Consider the following 11218-nt stretch of genomic DNA (forward strand, 5'->3'; position numbering starts at 1 on the left):
ACACAGCCAGTGAGTGGGAACCACGAACCACAAGGTGCTTGTGGGTTAAGCGTAACTGTGCTGAGGATTGGAGAATATCTGGTTTCTTAGCACCTCACCTCTCAGCCTCAGACAGCTGCTGGGCTCTCAAAGTCCTCCGACCACAGAAAGGGTTTCACAATCAGGAAGGAGACTGTCCTGCTGGGCGTCACCACCCCAGTCCCTAAAGGAAACACCCAGGTGGTGACTTGGGGTCTCCTCCAAAATTGTGGCCCATAGAGCTGAAAGACCTGGGCTCTGCTCCCCCAGGAAAGTCTCCATCTATCTGAGCCCCCGTTTCCTCATCCGTGAAATGGGTATAAAATCACTTGTTCCTCCTACCTCCTGGACTGCGGGTAGACTCCGGAGATAACAGCAGGCACAGCACTTGGGAATCACAGCGGCTGTTGTGTTGTCCAGCATGGGGCCAGGCAGTGTGTGAGGGGTGGCGAGAGGCACCTGCCTTCGGGGGCCTTGCCCCTGACCATTAGCGCTCTACCCAGGTGGACGACTAAGACTGGGGAGAAAGCCTGCTCCCGAGTAGAGATGACTGTGCGGCCACAGGAGCTGGAGGGTGGAACGGAGCAGAGGGGAGCGGAGATGCCCGGCAGCTGCAGAGGGCTGGGAGGTCCACGGTGTTGTCTTTGTTTGACTGATTAGGTTTTTGAATGTTTCATAGATGTGTGATGATGGTGAGACGAATGAAATGGAAATTGAGGGTGCCAGCCCGTTCGTCCCCAAAGCTGCTACATCCTGCTGGAGACGTTGCCCCAGAGAGGGGACAGTGTAGGGGGACCTGCCACGTGCCAGGACTGTCCCTTATTCCTCAGCCGGACAAGGTGTGCAGGTCGTCCGTGTTTCCGGGCAGCCTGGCAGCTAGCTGACTGTCCCCTCCCAGCGTTGGGTGGGCTGGCCGAGGGGTCGTCGTCGTGCTCACCCTGAGGTGCCCCCTGCAGGCCACACCTCATGGGTCTTCTGGTCCATCCGGGGCGCAAGCTTGCCACCGAGCCTTGGGTCTCAGTTTTCCGCCTTGAATCTCGCTCGGGACTGATCGCACAGTGTCGGGGAGGAATTCAAGCAGGGGCAGTCCGGAGCCATGACTGAGAGCCAGGACCTCAGAGGGGATCTCATCTGTGGAGAGAACAGAAATCTTCCCTCTGGCACCTTCCTTGTTGTTCTGTTTATACATTCGTCTATTCTTGTAGGTATGTGTGAGAGCTACCTTGTCAGCTGTGGCACCGTTAACATCTGGGCGGATCAATCATCATGGGGGCGTCCTGTGTGCATTTAAAGATGTTTAGTAGCATCCCTGGCCCTGTCCACCAGATGCCGGGTAGCAGCATCCCTCCCCTCAGATGTGACAACCCCAAATGTCTCCAGATATTGCCAAATCCATGCCCTGGTTGAGAACCACTAATTGAAACCCTGATGTTTCAGCTTTGAGACGGACCCCATTCCCAGCTCTTTCTCCCTCCCTGGAGCAGGCGAGGTTCCCAGAAGGGGTCGCCCTTCCTGCTTTCCCGCCCACTCACTTCCATTCTTCTACCTAGAGGGGCCGACTTGGGACCCGGGACAAGTTACTTGACCACTCTGTGCCTCTGTTTCCCCGTCTGTAAATTAGGGCTAACAGAGAACCCATCTCGTAGGAAGAGTAAGATAGTTGATATACATAAAATATTTAGCACGGTGCTGGGCACCACATGTGTTGTTCTTATTCAACAAATATTTATTTTTGTGATGCTAAGCCGGGGCTGCAGCAGCGAACAGGACAAGGGCCCTGACCTTGAGATCTCACAGCTCCTGAGGGAGGCAGATGCACGATTCTGTGATTGTGATTCAATATAACAAGGGCTGTGATGGACAAGCATGGGGGGCTGTGGGAGCCCACAGGAGGGACACCTCATCCAGGAGTTAGAGAAGGAAGTCTTCCTGGAGGAGGTGATATTCCAGCTAGGATCTGGAAGGTGAGTACGACTTAGCTGGATGCAGGAAGGGGAGGAATAATGGTCTGGATTGTCTATCTTTAAAAAAAAAATTAATGCTTTCCTGAAAAAGAAATCCAGTTTAATGGGCTGTAGTAGCAAATAGGACCAAACCAGGTCAAGGGATCCAGGTTTATACCCCCTCTGAGATCCCTGACACAAAAGTTCTCCGCACAGTGAGGCCGGAACAGGTGCCAGGTGCAGAGTTCCAGCCTGGAGGGGAGCCGGACCTACTTCCTCTTCCTTCTGTAGGTGACGGTGGTAACTTGGTACCAGAACCCCCCCCCAGATGCTTTTGTGGGGAGCATAGTGCCCGGGGAGGCAGGCGGGGAAACGGTGAAGCTGCCCTCTGCACAGCAGTGTCCATTCCTGGCTCGCCTGCTCATCCAGTGGGGGTCCTGAGGGCGGGCCTGCCCGGTGCAGTGTCTCAGAACCCCGCTTGTGGACGCTTCTGCCGGCCCATCGCCTCCGAGTGGAGGGAAGGGGGTGGGCAGAGCATGGTGGCGCTCACTCCGGTTGTTCAAGGTGCCTGGAGAGGCGGTGCCAGCACGAGACCTCCCGGGTGCTGTCTGGGTACCCACCGGGCTGGGCTCCTGGTGATGCTGTGTGTTATTCCTCTCCCCACACAGCTACAGTCTCCGCCTGGCATCTCGATGTCCTCCGCCAGCTGCCCCGTACATCACCAGGCAGTGTAGGAATGTCAAGGCCACAGCTGCAGCCCAGTTCCAGGGATCCCTCTTCAAAGAGTAGATGCTTCGCCTGCTCCTTGACAGGTACGCGGAGGGTGGAGCAGCTTCCGATGGCTCTGGGGGCCGAGGGGCAGGGCTTGGATTTGGGGGTGGGCTGTGCAGGAGAGAAGGGGGTGTGCTAGGTGGGGCAGGGGGCCTTCCTGCAGGGAGGGTATATAGTGGCTGAGAGTGTAGACCCTGGACCATCTGGTTCAAATCCCACCTCTGCCTCTTACGGGCTGGGGGACCTCAGCAAGTTACTCTGTCTCTCTGAGTCTCAGTTTTCCCATCTATAAAATGGGGATGACAGTAGTATCTACTTCATAGGACTGTGAGAATTACAAGTGTCAAATGTATGAAAGCACTTAGAACAGTGCTTCGCACAGATAAGCACCGGGTAAGCCTAAGTATTAGCGATCGTTATTGTAATAATAATAATGACAATAATACTCAGCACTTAATTGAGACCTTCAGCGGCTTTACGGCCAGAAAAGGTCTATGGAGTCCCTATTCCCACAGTGTATTTGAAAGTGGAAGTAATACTAATTCATAAAGTATAAAAACTTGGATTTATGTGGGACTAGAAGTCTCCTTCCAGATTTTCTGATGGTGAAACCTGAATTCATTCGTGGATGCTGGACTTTTCCTCTTGGGGGGCCGGGCTTTGCCAGTGACCTTGAGCAGGCTTGGGTTTCCCTGCTGGTGACATGGAATGTCTTTTTTCGTTGTGTCCCCGAGACCAGCATCTCAAGCATGATTGGGGCACCGGTTAAAAATACAGACCCCAGGATCCCACTCCAATTCACTAAACGAGCATGCTGGTGAGCAGGGCCTGAGAATCTGCATTCGCAGGTGGCCCCGTGGCTCTGGGACACACTCAGATTCGGGGATGGATCCCTGCTTAACATGGCCAAGGTCACTTGGAATGAGACCGCGGCTGTTTAAGGCAAGATAGGCTGAATTCCGAAGCTCTGGGGTCTTTTGTGCCGTGCCTTCCTCCCTCACGCCTCTCCTCTCCTTGATAGCTCACTCACTCCTCTCTCCCACAGCAGGTGGAGTTTCTGGGATTGGCCTTATTTCTCTGGGGGTTCACTCAGGAAGGGAGTGGAAATAAAACCCACTTTCCCTAGAGAGTTTGTGCTGCGCAGCTGGCACTGAGCCCACCTCCTGGGCACCAGCTCCTGAAAGGGGAGGTGAGCCCAAGTCCGGAGCGCAGTGGAGCAACGTTGCGTGGATGCTGCAGTGCTCAGGACTGGACAGCCCAGGAGACCATCCCCCCTCCCACTTTACAGCTGGAAGGGTTGGGCCCCGGAGAGGAGGCTCAGCTAGAGTCTTCTGGAGAGCGGCAGGCAGAGCCAGGATGTGCAGTTCCCCACTCTGGGTCCCGTGCGTGTCCTGGGATCATCCTTTTGGCAGCTGCGTGGACGTTCATGATGATGGGCTGGCAGGGTGTGGCTTCCAGCTCAGAGCAGGTGTTCTTTGCAGCCTGAGGGAGAGGCGGGTGCAGCTAGACTGATTCCTGCCCAGACCCGGGTGTTTCTGTCGGCCACTGCAGTCTCAGCCGTAAGCGTGCCTTGCAGATTCAGGCCCTCCCCTGGGGCCCGTGCTCAACCCTAGATGGATTCTCTTCCCTTAGTTTCAAATGTGCGCAGCTTCCCAAGCTGGGTGCTCGGATGAATAGAGGTCCAATTTCATTTGTATCTGCAGCTCACAGCTTCTGTTCACTCACCAACAGTGAATGTTCAGAACTCAACAGTTTACTTTCAAAGTGACTGAAAATTGCTCCTTAAAATCTTATTTAACTTTTTCCCTAATTTTTAAATTTGTATGTATAATAAGTATGTGCTACTTATTATTTCAAAAAATAACTTTTTTTTTTTAAACACCTTATACTATTTGTCTTAGTCTGCTTGGGCTGCCATAGTAAAATACCACAGACTGGGGGGTTTAAGCAACAGACATTTACTTCTTATGGTCTGGAGGCTGGAAGGCCAAGATTGGGGTGCCAGCATTGTGGGGTTCTGGTGAGAGCTCTCTGGCTTGCAGATGCTGCCTTCTAGCTGTGTCCTCACATGGCAAAGGGAGGAGGCTCTGGTGTCTTTTCTTATAAGGGCACTAATCCCATCATGAGGGCCCCACCCACATGACCTCATTTAAGCCCAATCACTTCCCAAAGGCCCCATCTCCAAACACTATCATTTTTGGGGTTAGAGTACAATTGTGGTGGGGAACACAATTCAGTCCACAGCACTGTTTAACACAGTTCCAAAATGATGTTTTGAGATGTCACGGCAAAGGATTTTAGCACCGGAAGGGATGTGTAGGCAGATACCCTCACTTTACAGAGAAGGAAACTGAGACACAGAGGGGCAAGTGACAGCCCTGGGATCAGCTTTCTGATGCCCAGATGGATGATGGATTTTAAGTGGTCTGTGCCCACTGTACAGGCTCTGGGGTTTGTTCTGAGGAAAGGATGACATCCTCAAAGCACCCAGGACTGCCGTTCATCCTGCTGCCCTTGCCGGGGTAGAGGCTCTGTGGCCAGCTTACTGGACAGTCTGACCCAAGGGGGGGACCAACACAGAGGAGCTTGGCTTTTCTCCAGCACCTGCCTTCCACTGCCTCCCTTTTCTGCGCTCTCATGACGTCTCGGGCAAAGCCCAGAGCTCTCTGCTCACTTTTAGGTATAACAAAGTGCCACGTTGCCTCGTCCAGCCTGACACTCCCATTGCACATCCTATTTTGCCTCTGTCTCTTTCCCATCCTAAGGGGCCAGCCGGACTTCTGCCCTAGGGTCTAGGAGGGGAGGTCCAGGGCAGGGACTGGCACCTCTCACTGGTCTGGCCGCTGCCATGATCCTCCTCTTGGCTGTCACTGTTCCTTTGGCTAAGACTGGCCGGCCTTGGGGCAGACTTCCCGGTGCTGGCCCTCCCACAGGGTCGCAGGAGTGGGGTGTGTGGAGGGTCTCCGAGATAGGAGAGCGCCCCTCTGGCTCAGCCTCTGCCGACCTCCCCTCAGCTCCAGTCCCAGTGGTCCAGCCACAGCACCTGCTGCTGGGGTCTCCTTCCTGGAGGGCTGCCTCTCAGGTGGGGGGCTGGCAAGATGGCTTCTTTTTTGGATCTCACCCCATGACCCACAGGGGACTCACATATACTAGCCACACCAAACCAGGGGAATGCAGAGCGCTCCACGCTGGCCCGTCTCTGTGTCCTTCTCCTGCTGCTGCTTCTGCTTCGATGGGCGGGGCACATGCAGGCCTCCACCGGGCATGAGGCTCCCTCTCTCAAAGGCACCCTGCTCCGCTGCAAGCAGCTCTTTCCAGCCCCATCAAGAGGTCTTGGGGAGTTGGAACTGACATAGTGTAGTGGTTAAGAGCACACTTTCTAGAGTTGAATCCCGGCTCCAGTAATCCTGGCAGGTACTTCACTTCTCTGTGTTTCAATTCGTCCGTCTGTAAAGTGGGTTAATAATAATAATATCACACTATACCATTTTATATAAAGGACTTGAGCATCTGTGGATTTTGGTATCCATGGGGGTCCTGAAACCAATCCCCCTGTGGATAGTGAGGGATGACTGTACCTCTCTCACGGGAATATTGTCAAGATTGCGTAGGTTAGTGCAGTAAGTCCCCTACATGTGAACCTTCAAGTTTCGAACTTTCAAAGATGGGAACGTGCGTTCGCATGTCCAATCACATAAGTTAGCTCACGTGTCTGGCGTACATTGTCACGTGCGTGCATCCTCTGCAAGTGGCTGTGCTTTTGTGAACTTTACTGTACAGACTGTATAGAGTACAGTAGTACCCCTATTGCTGACCATCCTTCAGCTCTACCATCTCCCACCTCTTCTCCCTCCTCCAATCAGTAACTCTTGCCTGTTCACTTGATGCCAGCCCCTGCAATGCCAGCTGTTACACTGTACTATTGTACTTTCCAAGGTACTGTACTGTGAGATGAAAAATGTTTTAGTTTTTGTGTGTGTTTGTTTTTTATGTATTATTGTGTGAAGAGTATTATCAACCCATTACAGTACAGCACTATAGAGCCGATTGTGTTAGTTGGGTACCCAGGCTAACTTTGTCGGACTTAGGAACAAATTGGACTTACGAACTCGCTCTTGGAATGGAACTCGTTTGTATGTAGGGGACTTAGTGTACATGAGAAGCACATAGGAAAGTGCCTGGTATGTAGTATTGAATAACTCTTCCATAGATCAGCTCTGCTATTATTATTGTTCTCACTGAATGATTATATTAGTAGTAGTTGTAGTAATAATAATAGTAGATAGTAGTAGTAGAATAGTAATAGTAATGATGACCAGGTCCACTGGGTGAGAGAACTGAGCCCCTGAACTTGGCCCAGCACAATTCCAGGCTCATACTCAACCCAGTGCAGCAAATGTCATGAAACAGTCACTCATGTGCCTGGCTGTGTGCCAGCTACCGTGACTGGGGTTTCCTTGTTGGAAGCATGTGAGCTGAGCCGCTCCCTCGGAACAGAGAGCACACACAGGCTCTGGAGGGGGCTTGACCTGGGTTCAAGTCCCACCTCTACTGCTGGTCATCAGCCTGACCTTGTAAAAGTTACTTCTCCTCTCTGGGCCTCTGTCTCTTCCATTTGAAATGGGGATGTGTGTCACCTGCCACAAGGGTCATTTTGAGTATTAGCATGAAATGAAGTGACAGTGTAATTACTTTGGAAAACTGTCTGGCAGTGTCTACTGAAGCTGCCCCTATGCATTCCCCAGGGCCCAACAGTTACAGTGCCAGGGGTACACTCAGCAGAAATGCATACACGTGTGCACCACATGTTCCTATATTATATATGCACACCCTACTGCCTAGAGTTTCCTTCCACTCGGCATAAACACGTACACGTGGGCACTGTATGCGTCTTCTAGACATACATAAGAACATTCTAGCGGCATTATTCATGATGGCCCCAAACTAGAAACTACCCAATTGTGCACGGGCAGGGGACTAGGCAGATGGAAGTGGCCTGACCCTGCACTAGAATCCTATAACAGAGAAAGGGAAAGAAGTACAACCACGTGCTCGAAATGGGTGCATCTCACAAACACGTTATGCAGAAGAAGCCAAACACAAAAGGATATGTATTGATTGGTTCCATTTATTTAAGTCAAAAAATGGGTAAAATCAATCTATGGTGATAGAGGTTGGCAGAGTGGTTGTCCTGGCAGGGGGGCACGGTGAGGGTTGGTGGGTATCCTAGAAGGGGGCCTGGGTGGGGCTGACAATTGGTCGAATTGTTTCTCCATCTGGGTGTTGGTTACACAGGTGTGTTCACTAACAGTTCGTCAAGCCGTACTCTTCCATACGTGTGGTATACTTCCAAAAATAGTTTAACTAGAAAAATGAAGTAGAGGGATCATGGTTGAAGAGCCCAGGGTAGGCCCTGAATATGTAGCCGTCATTATTATTTTTCTTTTCTTTTTCTCCTCAGCACCTGAAGTGACCTGGAATCAGTGAAGCCAAAGGGACTGGCCTTCTGGCCTCCAGGGAGTACCGACCTATTCCAGATCCATGAGCCTGCAAGAGAGAGAGAGTGCGTGTGTGTGTGCGCGCGCACGCGCGTGTGCGTGCGCCTGTGGTCTTCAGATGAGGGTCCCGAACCCCAGGGAGGCAGGAAGGCAGCTGATTGCACGCCGTGGATGACACCTGGGTGCAGCCCCTGGCCCATGTTCTGCAGCTCAGCCTTCCTGTTGGGTTGGGGCCCCTCTTACTATGCAATTTTCCAAGAGCTCCTTGATCCTGCTTTTTGCTTCTCCAGTTGTCTTTTGCCACGGCGGGGACTTGGGTCTGGCCCAGGGGTCAGCTCCAGCCCCGTCCGGGGAAGGCCTTCAGGAAGAGGCCAAGTTCCCCTTCCAGGCAGCCCCGCCCCTGCCTTCCCTCACCCCCAGTGTCTCTGAGAATCCGTGGTGTGTAGACACTTCGGAGCCTTGGTGATCATCCCCCTTGGCCCTTGCACTTGGAAGACTTCCTTCTTTGCCTGAGCAATCTGAGCCGCTGGCTCTCGAGTCGTTTCCAGATTTGTCTTTCTCATCAGTCAGGCCCTGTGCGTCCAGGAGAAAGTCCTCATCTCCGTTTATAGATCGGCTCCTCCCGTGGGAGAGGCAGGGGACAGGATGCTGTGAGGGCGGTGCGGGGAGCTCTCCCGTGTGTGCTCTTCTTTGCCTCCCTTGGTGGGACCATCAACACCCTTAGGGTCTGAGCTTCTCCAATTGGCTGAAAAGGGAAACAAACAAGCAGAAATTGGGAAATGAAAAGTAAGCTGGAGGATTAAAAAGCCTAGGGGGGAGAAAAAGAGATTTCCGGAGGCCGTCTATCGCCTGCCAGGGAACGATGGACCTGGCTCCATCTCTGATGGAACAGTCCATGTCTCGGAGAAACGGGTGAGCTGAGCTAGGAGTTTGGACCCAGTTCAGTGAGGGTCTTGGGTTTTGTGCCTTTGGGGCAGACTCTCAGACAAGGATGTCTGAGACCACTTTGGCGCTGTGTTCTCAGCCCCAGTTTGGATGGTGATACGTCAAACCCAAAGCGGAAGGAGGGAACTCCTCAGAGTGGTCGTGCAAAAAAAAAAAAAAAAAAAGGGACTTTTTTTCAGGGCTACTATGGTTGATCTTGCAACTCTGTAAATATGTATGTAGACACTTTTAAAAAGCATGTATTTATGTCCCTGACTGTAAATGCCCCATTTTTAAAGTTTTATAACTTGTGTTATTTAATCAATCGGTCGACTGGCTGCAGTGTGCGATTTGATAACCGTCCAGGAGGAAGGTCTCACGAGAGCCTCACACGGGCAGAAAAACGCTGATCGTTGCCCTACGTCACAGTTTTTCTATTTCCCACCCAGCTACAAACCGTGGTTGGTTTTAAATTCTCACAAACTGGAATCCTTTGGCCTACTCCTAAAATTAACCCTCCACAAGCATGAAAATCTGGGGCCGTTCCTTAACCTAACAAGACGATTTTTGTCCCCTCAGTGTTGACACTCGTGAACCGTACCCCGGCCTCTCAGTTCTTGAGGGTGTTTTTCCTTTCAGCAGCGAGGGAGGTCCACGAACCCCAAGCTTGGAAAGTCACCTTCAGCCAGTGGCGAGTTCTGGAAAACGTTGTGAGGCCTGGGGAACATTCATGTTTTGCACGTGTGAACGTGCTGGTCAGCCTCCAGCACTCAGACTGTGAGGAAAACTGTCACGAATGTTCTAATCATGAAAATGGGGGGGGGGTGTTTTTTTAAAAAAAAGCTGTGTTTGCTGGTCAGTGAAGGTCTCCGAGCGTGGGTCTGGATTGCAGAAGAGGACATGTAAAGAAAATTAACAATAAAAGTGTGAAGCGCGATTGCGAGGAACAGGCGTGGGAGTGATCATTTTGGCTCCTGTGTTTCGTGTCTTGTGTTTTGGTGACTTCTGTGTCTGCGGGCTGGGGGTCCTTGGCGGCTCCATTCCAGCGATGAGGGAAACCTAAGGTTCCCAGGAAGCCCCCTGCGGAAGTACCCCACCCGGTGAGCAAGCTTACTTACCCTTCCTTCACATCCCCTCCCTCACCCGCCAGCCCGTGAGTTAAGCCCTTTGGCTGAGACGAGAAAGGCCTCCTGTGATTGCAAACATATTCTTTGCTTTAAACAGCTTCATTGGAGATGGAATTCACATACCGTACCATTTACCCATTTAAGTTTACAAATCATTGGTTTTTAGTATATTCACAGAGTTGTGCAACCGTCACCGCAGCAGTCAATTTTAGAACATTTTCAATCACCCCCAAAAGAAACTCCAAACCCATTAGCAGTCACTTCTTATTTCTGCCCAAGCCCTTAGCCCTTGGCAACCACAAATCTGCTTTCTCTCCCTGCAGATTGACCTATTCTGGATATTTCATATAAATAGAATCATACAAAATGTGGTCTTTTGTGACTAGCTTCTCTCACTTTGCATAATGTTTTCAAGGTTCATCCAGGTTGTGGCATGTATCGGGACTTCATTCCTTTTTACGGCCAAATATCCCATTGTACTGCATATGCCACATTTTATTCATTCTTCAGTTGATGGATTTTTGGTTTTTTTCCACTTTTTGGATATTAAAAAGAATGCTGCCATGAACATTCCTATAAAAGTTTTTGTGTGGACATAAGTTTTTTTTTTTTTTAGTATATTGCTGGGAGGGAATTGGTGGGTCACGTGGTAAATCTATAGCTAACCTTTTGAGGAACTGCCAAAATTTTCCAAAGTGGCTGCACTATTTTACATTCCCACTAGCAGTATCGGAGGATTCCAGTTTCTCCACATTCTCCCCAGCACTTGTCATTGTCTATTTAATTTTTGCCCTCTTCGTGGGTGTGAGTACAAATGAATTCTTTTGAAGAGCTAACCGTCCTTCTGATCACACATCCTAGCAGAGTTAGATAAAGGCCCTTGAGAGGATGGGGTGAGGACAGGTGAATTATGATGGAAGGTGAGAGAGAAGCATTT

The 11218-nt window shown here is 51.1% G+C and overlaps 1 protein-coding gene across 6 annotated transcripts in view; it reads left to right on the plus strand.

Annotated features, from left to right (window-relative positions):
• The window catches only part of PRDM2 (PR/SET domain 2), a 117941-nt gene extending 107840 nt beyond the window's left edge, over positions 1-10101 (plus strand). For 5 of the 6 annotated variants that reach the window (XM_067721070.1, XM_067721035.1, XM_067721055.1 and 2 more), the window contains 2 exons: positions 2630-2773; positions 8194-10101. In XM_067721070.1, coding sequence (XP_067577171.1) covers positions 2630-2750 — 121 coding nt within the window. In that variant the 3' untranslated portion in view covers positions 2751-2773; positions 8194-10101. The remainder of the gene's footprint in view (positions 1-2629; positions 2774-8193) is intronic. The other variant, XM_067721044.1, reaches the window with a different exon arrangement.
• The last annotated feature ends 1117 nt before the right edge of the window (positions 10102-11218 follow it).

Source organism: Pseudorca crassidens, chromosome 2 (assembly GCF_039906515.1).
Source record: "Pseudorca crassidens isolate mPseCra1 chromosome 2, mPseCra1.hap1, whole genome shotgun sequence".
Classification (NCBI taxonomy): domain Eukaryota; kingdom Metazoa; phylum Chordata; class Mammalia; order Artiodactyla; family Delphinidae; genus Pseudorca; species Pseudorca crassidens.